Source organism: Coloeus monedula, assembly GCF_965178545.1.
Source record: "Coloeus monedula genome assembly, chromosome: 1".
NCBI classification, from domain to species: domain Eukaryota; kingdom Metazoa; phylum Chordata; class Aves; order Passeriformes; family Corvidae; genus Coloeus; species Coloeus monedula.
The window spans coordinates 107012312-107038176 of NC_138781.1; the positions used below are offsets into that span (position 1 = coordinate 107012312).

The 25865-nt window shown below is 44.0% G+C and overlaps 1 protein-coding gene across 1 annotated transcript; it reads left to right on the plus strand.

The window, feature by feature from the left end:
• Positions 1–834: 834 nt before the first annotated feature.
• On the plus strand, positions 835–24883 carry APCDD1 (APC down-regulated 1; the record flags this gene model as incomplete). Its single annotated transcript, XM_082282119.1, has 5 exons — positions 835–892; positions 10366–10549; positions 12155–12686; positions 22094–22415; positions 24435–24883. 5 exons carry the CDS (start codon positions 835–837, stop codon positions 24881–24883), a joined length of 1545 nt encoding a protein of 514 aa, XP_082138245.1.
• Between the last annotated feature and the right edge of the window lie 982 nt (positions 24884–25865).

A 25865-nucleotide genomic window follows, 5' to 3' on the forward strand; every position in this document is an offset into this window, starting at 1 on the left:
CCAAAGACATCGTTGACACGCATTTTTAGCTTGTAAAATGCCGGATTTACACGGAAAGGGGTAACCACACAAAGGTTTCTTTTCGAGGAGAGGACGCACACCAACTTTCTTCCTCTTCAGCTTATGGTCGCGACGGCAAAGTCCCACTTCGCACCCCCAGGGAAGCGGGATCCCGGCCCCGGGGGCCGCAGCCCAGGCGGCACCTCCCTGCCCGCAGCCGCGGAAGGACGGACCACCCCCGCACGCTCTCCCACGCGATCTCCAGCCCGCCACGTGCACATCCCACCCGCCGCCCGACGGCAAACCCCCGGGATGCCCGGTGCCCACACAGCGCGATGTCCGCTCTGTCCCGCTCCCGCCCCGCAGACCCGCCCCGCAGATCCGCCCGGCAGGTCCCGAGCGCCCCTTCCCCAGCCGTGGGAGCGCTGCCCGGCGCTGCCGCCAGCCCGGAGCCGCCCCCTCCCCGCCCCGGGAGAAGTCCCCACCTCCCGACCACTCCTCCTCCTCCTGCTGGAAGGGGAAATATGAAGCGGAGCCGTCCCCGCGCTGCGCGGAGACGAGTGGGGACGCGGCGGGGGCGCGGGCATCCTCGGGCACCGAGCGGCGGCGGCCGAGCCGGAGCCCTGCCGGGTCGGCGGCGTGCGGGGCGGGAGCCCTGAGGAGCGGCGGCGGCGCCGACCCCGGAGGTGCCCGCGGGCCCCCGGCCCCGCCAGCCGCCTGCCCCCCAGCGCCGGGCCGTGGGCTGCCCGCGGTGGCGCTGAGGCGCGGGCGGCGCGGCGGGAGCGGCGGCGGCCGGAGCGCAGGAGCGGGCAAGGAGCGCTGCGAGGCGGGGAGATGTCCGCCCCGTACGGCAGCCTCATGCGGTACCTGTTCCCAGCCCTGCTGCTGCACGGTGAGTGCGGGGCCGGCGCGGCTGCCGGCGGGGCTCGGCCCGCGGCGCGTCCCGAAAGGCGGCTGGGGTGCGAGGGGGCCGCGGAACCTCTCTGGCGGGGGCAGAGCGGCGCGGGGGGGGATGCGCTCTCCCGTCGTGGCCGCGGGCACTGGGTCCCGCCTGCCCGGGACAGACAGGGGATGGGAAGCGGGCAGACCCCCGTGTTAGTGACACCCCTGCGCAGCACGCGTGGGAGCGGCGGCCGCCGGCGTGGGTGAAGCCACGGCGAAAGCGCCCCGCTCCCAAGTGTGCCTCGGCGGATTGCGTTGCAGCCTGGGACTGCTTGGATGGAGCAGTTGGTCCGGGCACCTCACACCAAGTTTCTTTACGCGCCTCCGGGCAAGAGCTGGCCCTGCCGAACTCCGGCGCGTTTCGCCGAGACACCCTGCGGGGCCCGCGTTCCACCTCTTCTCAGGAAAAGTTTTTTGCCGTGCATGTGTTATCTGGGAAGCCTTCGGTGGCAGCACCGGGTCTTGTGCCCAACTAAAACTGTTTTGCTGCAGAGCACAGAGATTCTGGGTGTTACTACACACAGTCCTGCTTTGACAGTCTCTCAGTTTAACCCTGGACTGACATCTCTCTGAAACTTCACAGTAGGCAAAATTTTAGTGAGAAAAGCGTATTTAAACTTAAAAGTTCGGCTTGTAAATCCATTTTTAGGCCCTTAAATAGATAACCCATCTTTCCAGAAAGCCAGTGTTCTTGAAGAGAAACTTCTGAAAAGGAGACAATTTAATGAGCTTCTTAGGTATGTCTAACATTTGGCAGCCAGATTTGAGAAATCTGGGTATGATATCCTCCTGAAAGTGTGACTCAAGCTACTCGGTTACAGCATCATTTTGAAGAGTGTTCCTAATTCTGAACTTCTTTGTAGCATCCAGCATCCTTCAGTTAAATTTCTTAGGACCCCAAGCTTAGTGGTAAAAAGAGGACTTTTTTTAACTGTTAAAACGCAAGTGACCTACATGCATTCAGTGGGAGATCTGTGAGCTGGGGTTAAGGATTTCAAAGCTATTTCTGGGGTTGATTTTGTGAAGCAGGGATTGTCTCTCTCTGTGTTTGTACAAGTGCTAAGCACACACTATGGTATTTAATAAATAATAAAGAGGATGGGCTTCTGATGGTATATTTTGTTTTGAGAAAGAAAGAGTAGGAGACTGATCCCCAGGAGGGGGTTTTATACTCTTCTCACAGCTCAGCTACGAGATCCGGAGAGTGTAGAAACATGCTTAGCTGAGCCAGACCTGACAGGACGCCAGAGGTGTTCTTTAAACTCTGTGATCTGAGATGTAAAAGTTGAAATGGGAGACTTGAAGTTAGAGGGTAAAGAGAGGAGGTGTAATTGCAGGGTTGGACTCCCTGGCTCATCTGCTTGGAATTACAGAGCAGAGCTGAATGCTGGCTGGAGCAGGAAACAAATCAGGGCCAGTGATCAGATCAAAACAGCAGCTGCCAGAAGAGGATGATGAAGGAAAGTCATCCATTTCTTCCATCTGCAGTTATATTTCACTAAATAACGTAAACCTAAATTCTTGTAGAAAGATACAACTCGCTGCCTTGTATATGAAGACAAACATCTTGGTAATGCAGCAGTGTACAGTTTGGATCAGAGTTTCAAGTTTGGAAACTACTGCCCTTTTACAAACTTGAAAATTCTGTCAGTGGCATATAATGCACTGAAATGTAGCTCATGGAAATGTATTTACCCTGTTGGCTTTAACTTGGTCTAGAGCTTTTCGTTCCATGCCATAAAGCCCATAGAAGCATCCTTTGATCAGCAGCTATCCTGAATTGCTAATGTGTAAGAATAACCAGCAATCCCAGGGGATTGGAGTGCTAAGCCTCTTTGCAGCATGCCATGTTTTCTTTTTGCATTTCTATTGCGTATGGCAATTTAAGGGTTAAAAGTGAGTGAGTGTGGGTGGGTGGTTGAGGATTTTTAGGTCTTAAAGCTTTGTGACACAAGTTAAAATGTCCTGTTAAGGCTAAAGCTTCTGCTTTCATTACATTAAGAAGTGCCTGCTTTAACGTCACTGAGTTGAAATTTGGAAAAACTGGTCTTCATTAATCAAAATAAAACCTATACATGTACAGTGTCACAAAAAAAAAAAAGGGAAAAAAGGTTTGCAGCTGGAAGTTGTCCATTATCACTGTTTTCTTTGCTTAGACAAAAAGCCACAGAAGTTTCAGATGTCAAATACTAAGATCATTCAACTCCAAAAAACCTGAATCATAAGAACTACATTCAAGTGGATTCAAAACAAATTTGGCTAATTTCTTTTGTAAACATAACCTTTTTTTTTTTTTTTTGTAATAAATACAGATGCTAAAAAAACACTTTAGTGTATTTCTGATTATGCTACTGTTAGAGTGATGAGCTAGAAACTTTAAAACAATTAGTTGATAACATCATGGAAATGGTACTAATAAAGATGATGAAAACAAGACTGATAGGCTTTCCAGAGCAAAACTGTTCATGCTTTTAAAAGTCCTCTGGCAAAACTGTTTATGCTTTTAAAAGTTCTCTGGCAATGTTGCTTAAATTAGTTACATAGTAGTGTTTTATTTCAAAACTTTTTCAGGAAAATAGTAAGTGAATGCATCAGGAGATATAAATACCCATAGCCATAAAATGAACATATATTGTGCTCTGTGCTAGAGGCACATGTGATCTGTTTCCTCAGTTAAATAATGCATTTAAAAATCTGGAAGACAATAAAAAGATGGGAAGACACACTGCTCAGTGTAAGATTTGGAGAGTTAGAAGATGGACTAAATTTCATGTACAATTTTGTTAGTGTAAATTCCATTTCACTCACCTTTGTAGCTCGGCTGTGGGCTAGCACAGTGGTAAGATGTCGATGTCATCAACAGAAAGGACAGTTTTTCTGTGCTTTGTACAGTGTCTGAGAAAGTAGGCTGGCACACCATGGGACCCAAAAGTGGCCTCAAACCACACTGGAGGCAAATACCTTCAGCTGTTCAAAGCAAGGGTAATACTTCATTAGTGAGGTGAATATTTAGGGCTGATAGAGGGTAGGATTATATGTAGTGAGTTTGTTTAGCACTGTCTTCACCCGGACAGAAGTGCCGTGGGAGTTGGGGGCAGTTCTGCATGAATAAACCCCAGTGCCAAGGTGTGGGTGCAGGCAGGATGAAGCAGATGTCTCTGACAGAGAGCAGATGTTTCTTTCAAAGAGGGCAAGACCAAACTACCATTGATATTGAACTGCACTGACATCCAGCGCTGCACCCACTCCTGTCAGTGTCCTCCTTCCCACTGCCCTGAAAGAAGATGGGCTTTAACCCTTCAGGGTTTCATAAAGAAGCCCACGCTCTGGGCAGTGCCATTTCACCTTGCACAGGTAGCAGCAGCCATCTCAGTTAAGAACTTCAGCTAAGCAGAGGTTATGGGCTGTGTAACTGCTTGGCACCTGGTTCTCTGACCTCTTCCAAGATAGGACACTGAATAAGGACCAAGCTGTAGGGTAGCAGGGGACCTCTGTGCTGGGCCTGTCAGCTTTGAGGGAGTTACTGTTTAGCTGTCCCATCTAAACATCTTTGGATCCCTCCTCAGGATCTTCTGTGCTCTAAAGCATTCATTTTGCCTCTCTTCAAAAGCTGCACTTGGAAACTCTGTGTGCACAAGAGAGGCAACAGATACATGTGAAAGGAAGTCATTGTCCTGTCTGCTTCCCTAGCCATAAAACCCGGCTTTCATTTCCCAACCCTTTTGTTTGTAGTAGCTAATTTAGGCCCCAGTCTTGCGAGGACTCTTTGAAGTTTCAAGTGCAGGGAAAACACTGGTAAACACAGCTCGTGGCTTGGTAACAGGACATTATATTCTTCATGGCAATTATGTAAGCTTGCACTGGAACTAAAAGCCTGTCATAGGTGTTATCTGACACTATCCCACATCAAGAAAGAGCATAATCCAAATGTCTATTTATTTAATTGTGCAGGGCAACTGCACAGATAAGGAGAGCTATAAAGTTAATCCAGCCAATTATTCTCTATCTGTTGTAAGGTTTTTCCAGTTTCAAACAAGTTCTAACTTGAAAAGAGGTTGCTCCAGGAGTAAAGCATGAATGTTAAAATGTTTCTTCATCAGAGATGAAGCCATTGCTTGTTCTGAACTCATGCTATCACTCAAGGTTGTTTTACTTCATAGTAAAATTTTGTTCTTCTGTATTTACATCACTAGAAAATTTTAAAAAGGGAAGAAAATGTTAAGCAGTTCCTGCTGAGCAATCCCAGTCTAAATCCAGGTTTGAATCCTACTTTGAGGTAACATCTCTTCTCCCATCTAGCAAAGGATGAACCTGCTGAACACCTGGTAGCTTTGAGACTGGTTTGAAGCGCTACCCTTGGACATGTTTGAAGCCGTGGTTTAGATTCTGGTGGAGACATTCATTAAACTGATAAAATCTAAACAGTTTAAGATTATTTGCCTTATACTTCAGCAGTCTGGCACAGCTGTGAACAGAATTTCAGGGTGTTTAGGCGCAAATTAAATTAAAACTATCTGTGTTCAAGCACAGCTCTACTGATTATCTTTGTTGCAATTGTACAGTATTTGCATACTATTTTTCAGAAAACCAAAACATTCATTCTAGCGGCTTGCAGTTTTTTGCAGAAATGTTGGCGGAGAGCTTTGTCATAACCATTTTTGAAACACATTTGGGTAACGGGCTGCCAACAGTTTGCCCTTTTAAGATTTGTGTTTTACTTGCAGCTATGTGCAGAAATCTTTGAAGAACTTGAAAGTAACCTATCTTCCCTTAACAATTATTTTTATCTTGAATGGTTGTTCCCACATCAGATACAGGTTTATAGGTGAACATGAGAGCCTGAAGCCCTCTGTCTGGTGTGGTGCGTGCTCTTAGCCACGTCTTCCTGGCATGGCAGCTGTACAGGCCTCCACTTTCCCACTCAGATGGATGTTGAATCCTGCCCCTGTAAGGTGTGATCTGGGATCACAGGCCCTCAAAGATCTGAGGGTCTGGGCAGGGATCCCCAGTGAGCTGTAGCACCTCTTATGCTATATTCAGTTCGTTTCATGCTAAAGCTGTGTCACTGCTAGGGCTTGGTTTTGAAAGGGAAGCTGGATATCAGCTCATCATAAGATGCTTTTGTTTTGCTAGCTGGTATTTCAGGTGGATTCTGGAATTTTCCTTTTCCTTTTGGACTTGCTTCTTTGTGAAAACATACGCTGTGGGGTAGGGGATACAGTCATACGATCTCTGGTTGTGGTGCAGCTAAAGGGAGAACCAACCAGAGGCTTCACAAAATTATTGTCATTGGTCTCATGCAAAGATCTTTTGTTTGTTTGTTTGAAGTCTGTCACACTTTTGAGTAGTAACATAGTGGGTGGTTTTATATTTTTCAACAAGTGGGTAATATTCCTTCGTAACACACAAAAATTCAAAGTCAGTCAGAGAGAGTGTCTGAGATATTCTCAGTTGAGTCTGAGATACTCAGTTATGGAGATACTGAAACCAACCATCTGTCAGTGCTGTGAGAATAGCAGACTTGGATCTCTCTGAATGAAAGTAACGGCTCCAACTATGTTGCAACTGCATCTACTCTCCAAAGTGGGCTTCTAAAGAGTCATTAAATTCTTTTCCCAGTTTTGTGAATGCATGTTTTAACCCTGATCCTTTCCAGCAATGTCTCATTTAACATGGCCAAATGGATCTTTTAAAATAAGTGACATCATCCCTGCAGGACCTCAGTTTTGCAGAACACCTCGTGTGCACTGCCAAGGGTGAAGCAGGGGGAATCTGCACTGCCTCTGAGCACGGCTGCAAGGGAAAACACGGAAGATGGTGTTTGATTTACTGCTCTGTTTGGGAAGCGTATCACCGGTCTTGGTGTTTGACCTGCAGATGGTACAAGAGGAAGTTACATCTCCTTTGTATGGTAGTTATATCTCAGGTGTATGTAACTACAAAAGTGTTGAAATGACAACTTTGTAAGGAAGAAGTTTGTACTAAATTAATTATTTCCTTGCTCCAGCAAGGCAAACATAGGTAAACGTCCCATCGCTGTCTCTTAATTCTCTTCTTTATTTCATATTCTGATATTCTGGTCCTGTGATGTTGTTTAGCATTATTGAGAGCAGCCCCAAGGAGAAAGACCTGGAGGTGTTGGTTGATGAGAAGCTCAACATGACCCAGCAATGTGCACTTGGAGCCCAGAAAGCCAACCATGTCCTGGGCTGCATCCAAAGCAGTGTGGCCAGCAGGGCAAGGCAGGGGATTCTGCCCCCCTGCTCTGCTCTGGTGAGATCTCACTTCAAGTACTGTGTCCACCTCTAGGGTCCCCAGTGTAAGAAGCACGTGGACCTGCTGGAGCAAGTCCAGAGGAGGCCACGAAGATGCTCAGAGAGCTGGAGCACCTGTCCTATGGCAACAGCTGATAGAGCTGGGGTTGTTCAGCCCAGAGAAGAGAAGGCTTTGGGAGACCCTAGAGCACCTTCCAGTACCTGAAGAGGTCCTACAAGAGACCTGGAGAAGGACTTTTTACAAAGGCATGTAGTGATAGGACAAGGGGAACGGCTTTAAACTGAAAGAAGGCAGGTTTAGATTCAATGTTAGGAAGAAAATCTTTGCTGTGAGAGTGATGAGGCAGTGGAACAAGTTGCCTAGGAAAGTTGTGGATGCCTCATCCCTGAAAGTGTTCAAGGCCAGGTTGGATGGGGCCTTGACGAAGCTGGTCCTGTGGAAGGTGTCTCTGCCCATGGTCAGGAGGAAGTGGAACTGGATCATTTATAAGGTTTCTTCCAACCCAAACCATTCTGTACGTGTGTTTTCTACATTTCTCCCTATGTCTCTGCAGCCTTCATTATGTTCTCATGCCTCTCTTAACTGCCTGAATTTGTTCTTGCCTTCTTTTGTCACAGTTGGAGGGACAGAGTCCCAAACATACCCTCTTTCCTCTAGGGCTGTCGATGCAAGTCTCCCTTGCTTTCCCTGGTTGCAGTTTGTCATTTGCAAGTTACAGACAGAACTACACTAATGTGACATGGAGGGCTGAGACACAGTTGCTTTTGAGCTGTATCAAGGAAAAGACACTGTATAATACCACATAAAGTTTGACTTCTTTTCAAAAACTCCTTCTTTTCATTATTTCCTTCAGGGAATAATTGGGAATGTCTAATGTGGTTACTGCATTTTCTTCTTTGATATGTGCACATACAAGATGGTGTCCTCCCACAAAAGGATTTTCGCTTTAAGAAATTAAATCCCCAAGTATGTCTAAATGAATAAATCATTTCTAAATGCATCTGTGTTCATGAATTATATCACATGAATGAGGCAAAATACAACTGCTTAAAAGCAACTGGTACAATAAATATGCCTTGGAAATAGCAAGTTGAACAATTTCAAAACCTCCTCATGAGGGCAGATTTCAAATATTTAACAGCTTCAAAAGGAAATGTGAATTTTCAAAGTCTTTTTTCAGTGTGAGATAATTTGTCTGCAGGAGGCACCATGTTGAAAGTTAGCACTGGTGACTACAAGCTCTGCCATGTACCTTGCAGGCTGTACATGGACATGAAGCACAGACCCAACCTAGTAAATCCTCCCTCTCCAAAGATGTAGTCAGCTCAAGCAGAGCATCACCCTGTCATGGCCATCCCATTTCTGGCTGTGGAATGGGAGTTGTTCAGTGCTAACAGGAGTAACTCTGCTCAGCAATGTAGAAATACTTGAGAAGCCTTGACTTCCAGAAAGGGAGAAATACTGAGCCCCTGAAAATCAGGCTTCTGTAAGGGCATCTCAGGCAGTATGCTCAAATATCAAAGTATCCCTAGTATTTATTACCCTATAGAAAGCAAGACCATAAATTCTCATTCACATTGAAGAATTGTTTGTAAGCTGCAACATAACAAAGCAAACAGATTTTCCAGAAAAGATTTTGTGAGGTTGTATTCATTAATCTCATTAAATCCTGGTGTTGTTCAATGGTGGGCACTGTTTAGGTTAAAGTATTTATTGTATTCTTTCTGATCATTTTTTACCCTGTCTCCTGGATAAGTCCTTGCTTCTGTGTAGCTTAGGAATTGCTGTTTTTTAATGGTTGACATGTATTTATAATTTTGGCAGTGCCGTTTCCCCAGGTGTTACCCAAGTTTCTTCCAGAACATCTAAGACCTAGCCAACATAATGAATCACTGACACCATTTATTTTTTTTTTCAATAGGAAATGGAAAAGGCTTAAGAAAGTGTCTACCTAACACCAAATAATACTTTTGTGATTGATTTTTTTTTGTAATTGCTGTAGCCATGCTGCAACACTGCCCAAGCATGTGCCCAAGTGTTAGATGGGGCCTGGGGCATAGAGCATAGGATCCTGTGCTGGGTGGCTCTCACTGGTGATTGATCCCAAATAGCCCAGTTTCTTATCCAAGTGAGCTGAGAAGGCACCAGAAAACGGGATGAATCCCACACCCTGCCCCTTGGGAGCATTTACAGTGACACATCCCTTTCCAGAGATGGCTGCCCCAACTTCCCAGGCACTCAAGCAGCCCCTTCACCCCTCCCCATATCCATTTTCTAGCTCTTTGGTGCTCATACTCCTTCTGGCAATGTAATACAGTTTCCAACACATTATGTAAGGTTCATGTTTGTCACCTTTTAACCCCCAGATGTGGGGTTTTCTTTTGATCCGTGTTTTCCAACACATCTAAGAGCAGGCTGTGCCTAAAAGAGTAAAGGCACATTCCTTTTGAAGCTATGTATTCATTTTGTTCAATTAATATTGTGTAGAGAGCATGCTGGTGGATTTTGTATGTATACATTACTAGAAACCAAAATTACTGTGTGCTGGAGATAAAGTTAGCTTTTGAAATTCCTTTTCCCCTTTAAAATAAAAATAGAAGAATCTGCCTTTAATTGACCACTTCAGTCATCACAGAGGCTTCCTGTGTGCAGAGGCTTTGCTTTTAATATCTGTTTTCCCTTGACTTTAAAGAGTAGGCTTTATTTGCAAGTTTATTATAGAAGCATTCAAATTAGAGGTGGGCTGAAACCGCAAAGTTTGTGTCCGGATCTGGATGCAACTTTCTGAAAGTTTGAAAGTCCAGGTTTTTGATTGTCCTGACCAGAGATTTCAGAGGTGTCTATAAAATTCAGTTTCAGAGCCACATCTCCTGGGTGCGGAAACTCAACACTTCAGTTCAAGCTCGTTTCCCCAGTTTACTTCGTAAAGTAAATTTATGTAATGGATTATTAGTGGTGTGACAGAAAGGAAGAGCTTCCATAATTTCATTTTTTCTTCAGATGAGAAAATAAGTGTAAACAGTATTTGCCCAGACACATAACAATATGAACAAGTGTCATTCAATGCAAGATGGTCACAATATCCTTTAGCACGTTGAAGCCCTTCTCAGCAGGGTCTCATGGTATAATTTACGCTTTCTACCACAGGGCTGGGAGAAGGTTCTGCTCTTCTTCACCCGGACAGCAGGTCCCACCCTCGGTCCTTGGAGAAGAGTGCCTGGAGGGCTTTCAAGGAGTCACAGTGCCATCATATGCTGAAACACCTTCACAATGGAGCCCGGATCACTGTACAAATGCCTCCCAATATTGAGGGCCACTGGGTCTCTACTGGGTAAGGAAAGATAAAAAAAGATGCTTGGGATGGGGAAGAGAAGGGGATAAAGAACCAGAGAGGGAAGGATGAATATTCCCACTTCCAACAGCAGGGGAAATATTTTCTTTAATATGGTGATGCTCTAAATGCCAGATGCTCTCTGTATGTCTATGCATAAAAGGAGAAGGAGCAGCATTATGTACATTAAAATAGCATGCCATAAAGCTGTCTTGTTGAATCAGTTTATTGTCCGGATTTTAAACAGCATGCTGTGAAATATCTTTAAATCTCTCTGAATAGGAAGGAGCCTACCAGGCTGCCAAAATGGATGCTCATTCAAACACAACATTGTACTGTATCTGTCTCCATGCTTTAGATCCATTGAATGGGTCCTTGTTTTCAGAGCATGTGTCTAGCACAGGTTTTATTAGCAAAAGAAATTATTAGCTGTATTTCACTAGTTCTTTTGCTCTTTATACCTGATGACTTGTATTTCAGAGATTGTTTTGCTTTCTGTGTCTCAGCAGGCAATATTCACATGCTCATTGGAAGTGACTTGTAGTAGGAAAGGCTGGGGGGTTTTTTAATAGAAAGGAGTGTATTTCAGGATGAGAGGAAATGGTCTCAAGTTACACCAGGGGAGGTTTAGATTAGATATTAGGAAAAAATTCTTCACTGTAAGGGTGGTCAGGCACTGGAATAGGCTGCCCAGGGAAGTGGTGGAGTTAACATCTCTGGAAGTGTTCAAAAGGTGTGCGGATGTGGCACTTGGGATGTGGTTTGGTAGTGAACATTGTGATGCTGGGTTAAGGGCTGGACTCAGTGGTCTTGGAGGTCTTTTCCAACCTTAACAATTCTGTTTATATTAAGCAGCGTAGAGGTGACAAGGGGAACAAGTTTAAAGGCAAAGAAGGGCTTTCTACAGGAAATGGAATTTAACTGCCATTTACACTCTTAGAAAAAAAAAGGGGGGGGGTCAAAAAAAGAGGAAAAAAACCAACAAAACCTGAATATTGCATGGTCCAAATTCAAGCCAAGTAGAAGTTTTGCATTAATGGTCAGAAGTTTGCATTAACTGCGACCCCTGTTGAATGTTTGAGTGAAAAAGCTGAGCACATGATCCTGCATATCCTCAGCAGACCAGAGTTCATGGAGTTACACTGAGAAGCTTCTAGAGCAGCTTATAAGCCAGTTCTTTGTGCTGTTCCCTGGACGTACTGCGTTTCACTTTCTGATGTTATCAGTCATTCTGCTAAATTTACCATGCAAAAGAGAGCAATAGATAATAGATGTTTAATAAGCTGCTACTCTTTTCAACAAAGAATTGAGTCACATGGTGGTCCCTAGACAAAAGGCAAAAGCAAAACACAATTCAAAGCATTTAAGCCTACAAGATAAAGCCTTTAGATATGATCACCATGAAGCAGTATATTAATAGCAGCAGAGGGAATTGTTGGATTATTGGCAGGCCGCAGATGCCTAGTTCCTATTTACTCCCATTCCTGCCGGAGGGACAGTAGCACCCAGGTGTCTCTGTGGACCTGTGTGGGGCTTGTTGCTTGTAGTGTACATGATGTGCCACCTTGCTAAAATTTTGTTTCCACGCTTGCTTTCTTCCCACAGCTGCGAAGTCAGAGCAGGCCCAGAGTTCATCACAAGATCTTACAGGTTCTACCACAACAATACGTTCAAGGCCTATCAGTTCTATTACGGTGGCAATCGCTGCACAAACCCCATCTACACCTTAGTCATACGTGGCAAAATACGTCTCCGACAGGCGTCCTGGATCATCCGGGGCGGCACCGAGGCCGACTACCAGCTCCGCAACATACAGATCATATGCCACAACGAAGCAGTAGCCAAAAAATTAAGTGAGCTGGTGAACCAGACGTGTCCTGGATTTATCCCAGAAGATAGTCCCTGGGAGCAGGATGTGAGCTATGATTTGCTGAGAGAAGAGAATGGCTGTGAATGCACCAAAGCTCTGAATTTTGCCATGCATGAACTCCAGCTGATCCGTGTGGAGAAGCAGTACCTGCACCACAATTTAGACCACCTTGTGGAGGAGCTATTCCTCGGAGACATTCACACTGATGCTACTCAGAGGAGGTACTATCGGCCCTCTAGTTACCAACCTCCTCTTCAAAATGCCAAGGTACGTGTGTGTGGGTTAGCATCTAACCTCTTTTAAAGGTTCTGATGACAAAGCCCAGATCACTCAGTTCTTCTAAGTGCACTGGTGTAACCAGTGTGCTTCTAACACAGGGAGTCGATTACAGCCTTAATTAACAGATGATCACAGAACTTACTTTGTGAGAGCAGTAACTTTACTGTGGTTTATGTGACTGCATCAAATATGCAAAAAAAGTAATCTGGTGAACTAAAGTCAATAAAGGCTACTCTGAAGATGGAATCAGAGACTTGTGGGCAGAAGTAGGAGTGGTTGGCTGGGACCATGGCTGTAGGCTAGCAGCTGAGAGGAAGGTTTCATTTAGAACTGAGATAGCAGAAGAGGAGCAGGCATCAGTGGATGCTTCTATAGCTGCATGGGGGGCCAGGGAGAGAGGAAATGAAATATGAATATCAGCATATGGATGTTGGGTGATCCATAACCTGAGGAGGAGACGAGGAATTGGAAGGTAAACACATGGGTCAGCATGAAGGGAAAAAAACTGATGGACTGTGCAGGTCATGGATCCCAACATAGGCACACACATTAATGAAATGAAAAACAGGTGAATTTTGAATGGGGCTCTAATTCCATTTGATAATTCAGTTTTCAAAGGGGCCTCAAAGTGCCCTCAGCTTCATCGGGAACTGATCAACCCATAGTAAGCAAAGTAAAACTCAAACAGGAAGAGCAGACACTGATGGCCTGTAGCAGGAAGGCTGTTTATAGATCCTTCCTGGTGACATTTCAAAGGCAGGCAGCAATTGGAACCACATTGCCAGGTGCTGCTGCCGTCGGTGTGCTCCAGCTGGGCATTGCCACTTCCAGCTAATGGGTTACCACCATTTTTCATCATCACAAATGGTTCAAAAACCAGCTACAGCTTATCAGCAATGGCAGGAAACACAACAGGAGAAGGGAGAGTTTTGATGAAAAACCCTTGGCTTTCCCTTCCATTCAAAACTGTCTGCCCTGGCTTGTTTCTGTCTCCTGTGAACAAAAAATTTTAGTAGGTTAGATCTTTATGTGATCTGCCTTTAATTGCTTTGTAGCCTGGCCTAGGGATCATTTTAATCCACAGTCAACTGTTTTGCTGTATGAAAACTGCTGTAATTTCTGTCATTCTTATGCTGTCTTCAAGTGACCAAGGACAAATTTGAGTTTTCTTTAAAACTTACCTTCCCAAAACAGAGAGTTGCAGCAGCAGCAGCAGATGTACCATGGCACAATCCTCTTCAAAATTTTGCTTTTCTTGAATTGATTCAACCAACCACATCAACTTTCACTTTACTGATTTGGGAGTGAGGGTTCTTTACTAGATCCCTTTCTTGCAGGTATCTGTAGATAGAAATTGTCAGACACCAGCTACATTGTGTCTGTTCTAGAAAAGACTGTAGATCTTTTTCCAACCACTTGAAACAGAGACAAAATCTTGATTTAAATCACTGTAGCTGAGTATTTTTTCTGGTCTAATCTAGGTGTCTTATTCTGGGTGTCTTATTCTGGGCTGATATATAATATAGTAAATGCCTACGCTTCCACCTTGTAGTAATTTCATTACAGTCAGAGCAGTCAGATGTGTGCTCAGCCAGCTTTATAAAATTAAGATTGTTGTCCTGGCCTGCTGCAATTTTAGGACACACAGGTAATGATTTTCCTGCCTATCTGTTCTGCTACTGTAGCATCCTTTTTTCCCCTCTAAAATATAGCGGCTCTAAAATACAGTGTTCAAACTTAAGGGACCAAATTTTGCATAAGAGAGGTGTGTTTCTTGAGACAGGTTAGCTAAGAGAAGCTGGGCCTGCTGATACTAGGCTTTCAGCATGATATAAATAGCAATACCCCTAAAAAATGAACCTTTGCCTCAGCTGCTGTGAAAGATTCCAGGATGTGGCTTTGTTGGTTTGTACCTAAGCATGAAGATCTCTATACCAACAGGTTCTCAACAGGCCCTCTGACCTACTGTTTGCCAAATGTAGGAAGAATACTAACAGAAGTGCTTTTTTTCTTTTTTTTTTTTTTTTGAAGTCCAGGCAAACATACCGTTGAAAGGTTATAACCCTTTCTTTTTGAACTCTTTTCCTTTTCTAATTGTTGCTCCACTGGGACCCAGCTGAAAATGAGTTTAAATGCTAAATTGAGTTTAAAACTACAAGTCACAGACTCCTCTGGAAACTGGACACCATGAATAAATAGAAACGTTAAATCAACTTGTTTTTTTAAGGTTTCTACAGTCATACCAAGAGGTTGGGGAGGCCAGGAAATTGCTTCTGAAGTGAATCAGGTGTATTGTGTGGAATCTTTCATTTAAGGCTTTTTTCATTTCCTTTTTATTTATTTATATTTTAGACTCATAAAGGCCTGCCTAAAATAAGCTAAGAGGATGCACATTTTGAGTTAAATTTATAGTGAAGCCTCTATATAGAAGAAAGTTCCACCCAGCCCAAGAGTTTACACAGCCTGTAAGTTGGATGTGGTAGCCTCATTCATTACTTATGTGGTTGAAATGAACGGTAATTAAAAGCAAATGATTGCTGGATATGTTAGGAATGCCAAAGCCACATGATCAGGACTTTAAACAAATAGAATTGGACCTTATCCAAATTCCTGCAGCAATTTCACCACGGGATGGTAAATCAAAAGGGCTGTCCAAAAACCAGACAGCTTTATGCTGAGCTACAAATCTGAATAAATTCACAGATTACCATATCTTAAGTGTTCATATAAAATCAGGGAGCTTTAAAAAACATATAATATGTCATCTCTTAAGGCTTTACGAATTCTCTTAGATAAGAACATACCTTAAAAAAATTCCTCCTGTAAAACACATGGAAGTTCTTGAGTGCAGATGATGAATAAGTCACTATATAGATTTATCTTGGCTGTTTTCTAACCTGGCTTGAGATACCAGTTAGGACTGGCTGATGAATGGAGATTAACATCTTTGATGTCTCTTGACATTGCAAGTTTATCAAGCGATTCAAGCTATCACACATGAAGCTTCTTCAGCCAGCATGGGAGAGCACATGGGTGGGAAGGCAGGATGGGGGAACTGCTTGGCCATCATCACGTATATTACACAAAATGTTCCCTGTTAGGACAACACCAAGGAGGCTGCCTGATTGGTTGTAATATCACAAACATATACAGGGACTTGTAGCATGAAGGAAGGCTTGAATGCTGTGTTCGTTCTCTGTGCAGGACAGAAGATGTTTTCACAAATGTCTGCTCTAAACTACAGAAAATGTGTACAAGAGCAGTACTGGGAGACTTACTTCACATGTAATTGCCTCAGCAATATTGCTTTGTAAACAAAGAATTCCTTGTGCTATTTTATCATGTGACAGAGTAACGGGAAAGATGGGGCAGGACTGTGCTGACCGGTCATTCTGGTTAGATCATTACTTAGGAATACGGCTGACATGGTCTGGAACATCACAAGAAACCAAAAAAGTGCTAGATAACCTTCACTCTTTGTCATGCTCAATCAGTTGCTGGACACACTCTTTCGTTGTTTTCCCTTGAAAATGTAACTCTAATGAATCAATTCTCTATTACAACTTTATTCACCTCTGGCACCTGACTTCTAACAGCACTTGGTGTTTGGAGCTAATACAGATTCAATGTATGGAGACCAGTGCTTGGGTTTTCCCTTAGCCAAGAGAGAACAAAGTGTGCAAAGTCTTCTGTGCTTTTCAAAAATTTGAGCTTTCATCTCTTTGAAACACAGTGACTTCATCTCTAGGGGAATGCTATGTACTTGTGAAACTCCCAGGGAAATGTAATCATAAGTTAATAAATAGATGTTAAACATGTGAAGCACCTCAGAGAAATATGCAAAACATTATCTCAACCAAAAAGTATAATTTTGGTAGACAAAACTCCTTTGTTTGCCTGAGTAGTGCTACTAGACTTCTAGATTAAGCCAACACTTGAAGGGTGCCTTTTGTCCATTATTACTTGAAAAAGGTTCTTGGTTAGGGAAATTATGAGAGGAAGCAAAGTAGGAATATTCAGAAGAATGCTCAAATGGGTTAACTCCAGGTTGATGAACAATAACAGTGTGTGTGGTGCCCTACAAAGATGAGAGAAGTGAACAGCTTTTGGCTGAGGTTGGCCCTTGCCGGGCTCGGCAGCACTTTCAGCTGTGGCCCTGCGCCTTTGAAGGTGCCACGTCTACACTTACCACGGTCTGCTCTGCAGCTGCAGTGAAAGCTTGTCCCAGCTCAAATGCAGCACTGGGGATCAAAATTAACTATTCAGCCTAGTACAATAACCCCAGGCATATCCAAACTACTGACACCTTCCTTATGGTTGACATCTAAGCACAGTGGCTTTATCTTTTGTAAAAGGGCAAGGAAGACTCACTGGTAATATTGCATGGTTTAGAGGGCTATATAGGATGCTTTTTAAAGGCATAATAAATAAATAAGACAGCTTTATTTGGGAATACTTTATTCTTGAAAATGGACATTGAAGCTGTCCCTTCGGGTTTTCCAGGAATTATTTTTTGTTAATACTTTATAAGACATTCGTGTCACCATATTTAGTATCTTTTTAATGGGATAGATGACATGCAAGCACATTCATCTGAGAAGTCTGGTTTTCTCTTTGTTCGTGTCTTTTGCCCAGGCTAAAGTCATTTATACCAGAAAAGAACAACCAGAAGACTTTCGAATTTCATGTTGGTTTTATTTCAGTTTTATGCAGGGTTGTGCAACAGAATCAACATCATAGATCAGACAGTTGTGTAATGGTAGTGCCTTGAGATTCCTTCACTATCTTTCCCTTCATAAGAACAGTTAATAAAAACCATTCCTCAATATCTTAAAATATATGGTACGCATTTGCAGATAAATCTGAGCATATCTCCACCTTCCTTCCTGCTTGCAGCACCTCTGTTCCCCACCAAAAGAAATACTCATCTGACAACACTGCAAAGGAGTTACCACTCTCTCCGGCATTTTACTTGCTTCAAGATTTTTAATTAAAGTTTTAAATCTTTGTTATCCTTCATTCCATTTGGCAGGCTGAGTTATAACTGTGTCAGCCGTGCTTGTCAACTCCCCAGAGCCAGCCTAATGCACATTAGTCAACTCAGCTTCATACAAGGTCATGCAAAGCCTGCAAATTATCACTTTTGTGCTGGAGAGAATTTGTGGTCGTTTTTTAAAGCATTCTCTTGGTCTGCAGTTATCTACAGTGGTGGAGGAGCAAGCGTGATACTATCCTGAGCAATTCATAAATGTGCCCTTCCTGTGGACTTGGCTCCTTGGCAGTGTGAAGCAAAGCCATACAACTTTTTTTGTTGAGCTGGAAGCATTTCCTTGATGTTCTCCCAAGAATTTGCATTTATACTCATCCTGGGAGCGCTAGTTACTAACACTAACACCTGGTACTGTGTTTCTTTGGGTGGTGAGGTTTAAAGCATCCTGACCAGGCATGGCTCGTTCCAGTCCCACCCAGTCCTGCCTGTGACACGTGGTACTCAGGAGGTGTGCAAGACCATAGCTGAGTGTGGCTTTTCTCTCCCCTCTTCTTCAGCACTTCCCCTCACAGTAATATAAGCATTCACATGGTAGGGGTTTCCTACCCCAGCTTTTGTGGCTGTTGGCCCCTACAACATCCCCAGATACCAGTTAGATCTGTACTGCACACACAGTTCAAACCTGAGCCCGTGCTTGAGGAAATCCAGCGCCTGGTCCCTCATCTCACATCTCCCTGCAACAAGGATATGCTGGGTACAACAGGACAGACCCAGTCACATGCCATGTGGCATAGCCAATGTCAGACAATTAATCCTAGGCAGCCATAGAATTCCACCGAACTTAAGAGGAAATTAAACTGTGCTGGGAGGGTTTATGTTTCTGACTATCCACAGCAATTGGGAAAAAGATGAGAGAACCTCATCCTTGTTTGCTTTTTTTAATAAGAGTCCCCTTTGCTTGGCTTCCAGAGCTCTCTGGCTCGATTACCACTTCAGCTGAGACAGCAGGAGAGAGGGATAAGAAATAATGTTGGTGGGAATTTTTAGATCATAAGCTATTTTCTCCCCAACTACAAGAACTGAGTTTTCAGCCAGAGATTCAGGCTTGTTTTGGCACACGTGGCTTTGTGGATTAGTTCAGAAATTGGCTTTAAAAAACACCTGGAAGGGTGAGGAATGGTGGCACTATGGCTTTGGCACTGCAGAGCTGCAAGGAGCCATCCATCATGGGAAGGGATCTTCCAGCCATTTCAGGACCCAGTCCTTCTAGCGAGGCCCCGCTATTAAAAATACTGCATTGTGCACCTAAGATAATCAAAACGTAGAACAGATGTTCATCCTGTCCTCTGCTCGTTTTATTGCTTTTTAGTTTATGTCATGCCCAAATGAACTTTTTATTAGAGAGTTCTTAATCGTGTTTGGACTCAAATGTCCTCGATCTCTGTTCCCTATTTTCTTTGAACGCCTGTTTTTAGAAAATAATCTTTCCCTGAAACACGTGGAAAGGGAGTGATTTGCAAAGCCTCAGATAGTGTAATTAAGAGCCAAGAGCAGCTGACCTAAAAAAGCAAGAGTGAAATATACAGTCAATTGTTAAACATAAATTACTCCATAATTAAGTCGAATTGCCTCATAACAGAACTAGCTCTTTCCCTTGCCCATTACTTGGGCAAAAATCACACTGAGAAGAGTTTATACACGGCATATTCTCCCACTAAGCAGTTTATAATGCTGTGAAAAATAGTATCACAGCAGAAAAGGTTTATGTGGGCTTAGATTCAAGCGCTGGTCTCAGGAAAGCAGTGCATTGAGTATGTCCATGTGAGGGGCCAGAGCCAGCTGGTGTTTCACTGCTGTGAAAGAGATATTTCCTTCCTCTCCACCCCAACCTCTCCCTGCCCCACTCGCAGTTCAATGCAAAAAGTGCCTGGTTACCTCAGCTCTGAGCACACCATCAATGACTAGAAGACCGTCAGGTTGGACATTCCTTAGCAGCCCGGTTGGCCAGACCTTCACAGCTGGCACAAAGCCTTTAGAATGAGAAGGGCTGCACATAGTTACAGCAGTTCAGGACCACAGAGGTCAAAGAGCCAGGAGAGCTACAGACAAGTAACAGAGAGTTAACAAGGACCTTCCTAGAGTTTGCCGAAGGAGTCACCTCTGCTCAGAGTGTAATGGTGGCCAGTGGTAACCAAAAAAGAAAACGGGCCAAGTTGCTGTTTGGTTTTCTTCAGATTTTGAGCAAGGGCAACAGAAATCACTGCTTCCCAGGTTATATTGCCTTGGCTCACAAACTGTTTTTGGAGGATGGACTCCTGGGAGGAAAATGTGAATATAAACAAAATCAATTTACTGCTCTGCCAGGGTCTCCTCTGGGAGATGATAGAAGCTTTCAAATTCACTTCAATAGAGAAGAGACTGTAGCAGACATTCTCTCCTATTGACGGATTCAGCTTATATAAGCTATGTTTTGTTTTATAGCACTGTCTTTTTCTCGCTTTCTGGCTTCACTTTATGTGAGTGGAGCAATCACAGCCATTAAGTTACTGTCATCAGTACCCTTAACGTTTCAGGGAACAACACAGCCAGTCTGCCCCACGGCAGGACAGAAATGTGGATTTAAAAGGCACTGGCATCTTCCACAGAGCAACCCCTTGGCCTGGATCCCTGTGGATGTCCATGCAAGGCAGTGGAGGCATCCTTTCAATGGTGATCTCAAGGGAAAATAGGTGTTATTTCTATTACAATTGAAAGATACTTTTTGTATATATATCTGCACTAACTTCACCAGTTCCAGTTAAATTACTCAATTTAATGTTCTTTGTATTTCACTAAGGTACTAATGGACCTTGCACCTGCTTGCAGAGTTTAGCTGAAAAAGAGTATCTTAAAATTAGTTAACAAGCTCCACAGTGGGAAAGGACTACATCCACTTTAAGAGCATGCTGACATGTGGTCCCCAGAAGACCATTTGGGGTGTTTTGGGGTGGAAAGATCCTCGGGAGATCACCAAGTCCAACCTCTTTCCTCCTCAGGGCAGTGCTGTTGGCCAGCACTGGTTCAGATCAACCAGCACAGATATCTTGTGCCTTCATCTCTCAAGGACACTCCTCAATACTTCCTGGAGAGAGGAGGATGCTCTGGGGGGTTACTCACATCCACCATGTTCAAGCTGTGAGGTGTTTTCCTGAGGTGCGTCGAGTTAAGTGCTAAAGCTCAACATGCACCCATCTGGGAGATTTATAGAAATACTTTTTCTTTGTACACCTTTCCGGCCCTCGTTTCTGAGGTCTCTCTGAGTGCTCTCTGTAATATAAATGCTCATAGTCACTGCTCTTACTTTAAAGTCCATGTGAGCTGCTATGAAGTCCGCATTTCTCCACTCACTGCCTTCAGGTCCGGCTCACTTTAGGGGTGACATTCACACAGTCTTCATTAGTGCCTTGAATTTCTTCAATAAAATGACCGTAAGTAGCTTCAGAGAATCAACATACAACACCCATTTCTTTCACAGATACTAAACAGGGGTTGTATTTTCCCCATCCCAGACCAGATAGTCATCCAAAGTCTTTTCAGCAATAGGGAAATCAATGAAATGGTCACTGTTCTATGTCCCTGGGATGTAAAATAATGGTCTATGTGCAAAGTAACTATAAATTATGTCATGCGGGAGGTGGGAGCCTCAGCCTCAAATTCCTTTCACTCCTGCCATAGACTTGGAGCCTGCACACCCCTCTTAAGACACCCCAGGTACTCACATTTGGGGCTGGGGGTACTTGGCTGCTGCATGGCCCACAGTGGTGAGCCATCCTGGAACTCGGCACGTACCAGACCCTATTCCTGGAGAGGGCCATAAAGCTTTCACCGTGTCCAGCAGCAACCAGCCATATCACACATTGCACAAACTTGTGTTAGGGCTCAGAAAAGCTGAAAGAGTTCAAAAAGCATTGGTTACTGTTCTCCCAAGGTGCCATCCAGAAAGAAGAAAATCCTTATGATACCCATGTTTATCTACAGTACTTAAAGTTAACAACTGAAAGAAAGAGAAGTAAAAGTTCAGCAAATGTATTGATTTCTGACACAAGCGTTGCAAAATCCCTATCATAGTAAATCACTATCTGCCAGCTTCTTGTATGATTTGAAGGATTAAATCAGCCTTTTCTAGATCCTGAACTAAAATGTTAATTTCAGATAAATGCAGACAAGAAAATTAATCTCTTACATGCTCCTCTGCTGTGCAGTCTTACACATACAGAACCAAATGGTACCACTAACAAGATCAGAAATGACAATGCATTCCTTAAAATGTGGAGCTGGTGTCACTTCAGCATGAAGTGGCTGGCCTGATGCATTGCCCTGTATCCCAGGTAATGCCTACCGAGGCTTTCTCTCTGCTTTGTTTCAGAACCACGACCGCACGTGTATCGCGTGCAGAATCATCTACCGCTCGGACGAGCACCACCCACCCATCCTGCCCCCCAAGGCAGACCTGACCATCGGGCTGCACGGAGAGTGGGTGAGCCAGCGCTGTGAAGTGCGCCCAGAGGTGCTCTTCCTGACTCGGCACTTCATCTTCCACGACAACAACAACACTTGGGAGGGCCACTACTACCACTACTCTGACCCCATCTGCAAGCACCCCACCTTCACCATCTATGCCAAGGGACGCTACAGCCGGGGAGTCCACTCGTCCAAAGTCATGGGTGGCACAGAGTTTGTGTTCAAAGGTAGAGTGGCTTGATACAACGTGGGGGGGAGGTAGTTATGGACCAGAGCAGAGTTTGCTCATAACAGCTTGGTTGATGATGATTTCATTCTGGGTTTTCAGGAGTTTGTCATTTCTTGGGAAGTTTGCAGGCATTGTGTGAATGCCCAGCCAAACTATACAGCTGCATGGCATGTCACACCACTGAAGCCATACTCATTTGAGGCAGAGGTCTTTAAGTACACACAAGAAAATAAGACTTCACATTACTAAGTAGAGTCCAGTGGCCAGACTTCAAGCCTCTAAGAGAAGTGGTTAGATCTGTATCCTAGGGCTCCCTCAGTAGAAAGAAAAAAGCATCTTCGGAAGCCATTTCAGATCTGAAGCAGTATAAATAATTTTCTGTGGAAGGCAGATGAAGCAGCATGCATTTTTTCATACTCTCTCAAGGGGCCCTCAAGCAAATAAGGGTGTCCCTAAAGACAACTCTGATTAAAGCTGCCAGAGCAAAGACAAGATGTATCCAACCCAAACCCGTCGGATACTTTGGAAAGCAGCTCTCGGTGGTGACACCACCCGGTTTCCTGCAGCTGAGAAGCCTTCCTGTGCAAACAGCCCCATGGCACCCTGCTTAAAAAGAGCTCAGAGGCCTGAACCACTCACATGAACAAACATCTCCAAAACACAACATCCCACCATGGCACCAGCCCCAGTGGAGCCTGTGGTAGCCTCAAGCCCTCTCTAGGCTCTTCTCCTTATTTCCATTACCACATGAGTAACCAATAAAGCATCTTGCATGGGTCTGATTTAGAAAAGCATCTGACTAGAAGAAATAATTTACTAATCTGAGATTTTTGTAGGGAGTGGGAGATACCCTTGCCTGTCAGAATTTTGGCTCTATAGAGCTGCATGTGCAGCATGTCCCAGCTAGCTCCTGGGGTGAAATCCAGTTTTTGCTTGCATTTCTGGTTTATGCTGTGCCAACTCACCTTACAGATCAAGGTGACTAATTCAGTTTAGGTAAAACTTTCAGATTCAATTTCTATAAATTACCTTTTACACCAGCTAGAGTAAATAATGAAAACTGTAGAGCCATTGAGTCAATGGCTGTTTATAAAAGCTCGGGAAAAGCTCCCAACAAATCTTACTATAAAGTGATCTGCAAGAAAATTTGGGATTTTGGTATGTTGGGAGGCATAAGGGCTGGTTATTTGCTTCTGTTTTGGTCAGCACCAATCCATTCAGGTCCCCTTTTCTTGATATACAGTGTCAAACACACACCAGGAAAAATCTCTATTCAGCTTCTGCAAGCTCATTCATTTTGGCTTTTCCCAACTTTTTTAACTTGGCTGGAAAATGAAACTTTATGTTCCTTAAACTCCTTTGAAATACTGGCAGATTAGAACTGAAAAAGCACCAGCAATTCTACATTTGATACTGCAAGCTGCAGCCAATGTTTAGAGATGAGGAAAAACATCTCTTTGTAGGTCAACTATATTTTACAATTCATGCAAAAAAGGACAGGTAGTACAGGATGATAGTGCAGCTGTGGTGTTTCCCAAATTTCCCAGTCGGAACGAAGTATTTTATTAGGTTTACAGAGTAGCAAACGTTAAGAAATGATGAAAAATATGTGATAAGTCTCCACTTATGGATCAATACAGATGGTAATAAAACATGAGTAAAGTTTTATTGTTTCCTCTTTTCCCTATCTCCTAGTATAACCAACCAGGCTTTATCTGTAAAGGATTGTCTGGAATTTATGAAAAGCTCTGCTTAATCTCTGGCTGAGATACGTGGCCATCAGGTTTTCTTCAACTGAGTTAGAGGGGGGTTGTTCTGCACAAAAAGCAATTTCAATTTATGTCAAAGACGAAAAATGATGCTCGTAGATTTGCTGACCACACCTGTAATGTGAAAAATTAATTTAAGAAGGAACAAGGGGAGACAATTTTGATTTAACAGGTGTGCCCCAATCTTCATGTTGGCTTTGCTTTTGTTTGTTTCCTCTGCTCATAGTTCTTCTCTTCCTCTTTCACAGTGAATCACATGAAGGTCACTCCCATGGACATATCCACAGCCTCGCTGCTCAACGTCTTTAATGGGAATGAGTGCGGAGCACAGGGATCCTGGCAGGTTGGGGTTCAGCAGGACGTCACCCACACGAACGGCTGCATCGCCCTCGGCATCCGCCTACCTCACACTGAGTACGAAATCTTCAAGATGGAGCAGGATGCCCGGGGCAGGTACCTGCTGTACAATGGTCAGAGACCGAGCGACGGCTCCAGCCCCGACCGACCCGAGAAAAGAGCCACTTCCTACCAGATGCCTTTAATTCAGTGTGCCTCATCAGTCCTCAGATCTGAAGAGTCACCAGAGGAGAATAAAATCAGGCTGTATAGCAGCAGGGCAGCAGAAAAATATCTCAGCGCCCCAGCTCTTGCTTTGTTGTTTATTTGTACTGTGTCATATTGGGACATTCTCAGCTAGAAGCAAAGAAAACTTATTTTTCATGACTACAAAGCCAGGATTCCACCAGACTGGGGGTTGTTTTTCTTCAGAGAGAAAGGGACATTTATTTTCTTGATGCACTTGAATGCCTGAGAACTGTTGTTCTTTTCCTTACTTCCCTCTTCCTCCTTGAATCGCGAACGGCACTCGTTTGATGTTTGTGCTTTGAACTTCATCCAGTCTGATCCCTGGCCTGACACGACTGCACAAAAGTAATTGCACTTTAGGACTGCAGACTTCTGGGGGGAGGGAGGGAGTCTCCTTTTATTTTTTTTTTTTTTTAACTGCTGGGATGAACTTTATGATCCTGCTTCAGTCATCTCTGCCATCTTGCTGTTGTGGTACTCTTATCCCCAAAGCCCAGTTTCTCATCAGAATTTAGCTCTGGGGAAGGGCTCGGTATTGTGCCAGTACTGTGATAGCAGCTTCCCCCTCTGACTTCACAGCTCTGATGTAGATATGTATATAAGGAGGAAATCCACAAAGATTTATCTTGCCATTATCTCACAGCTCGTAATACAAAAAGAACCAGAAAATCAACAGCCCTCTGTTCAAAAAGTGCTAAATGGTTGGTACCCCTAATTAAAAAACACTCCAAGTAATTTAAGCTATTTTTGCAATCATTAAGTTCTAAAAATATCCAGTGGTTTAGTATTTTCTCATTCAATTAACTTAGCTATGTAATTGCTTCGAGGCCTCCCTTTGTATCTAGCAAGTAGTTACAGCCAAGCCCCCTCAAAGCCAGCCAGCAGCAGCAATTTTCCTGTCAGATGCATAGAGTGCAGGTAAGCTGCCAATACAAGGCTGCAGGAAAGACTTCTCTTTTCCATATTCCGGAGACCTTACACACTCCACGTGCAGTACTTGTGTCAGAGTAAAGCAAGTGTTCTGCAGCCCTATTTAGCAGCATCTTTTTAGTCATGTGACCTCATTTAAGAACAGAAAAGGGTTACAGGAGCAA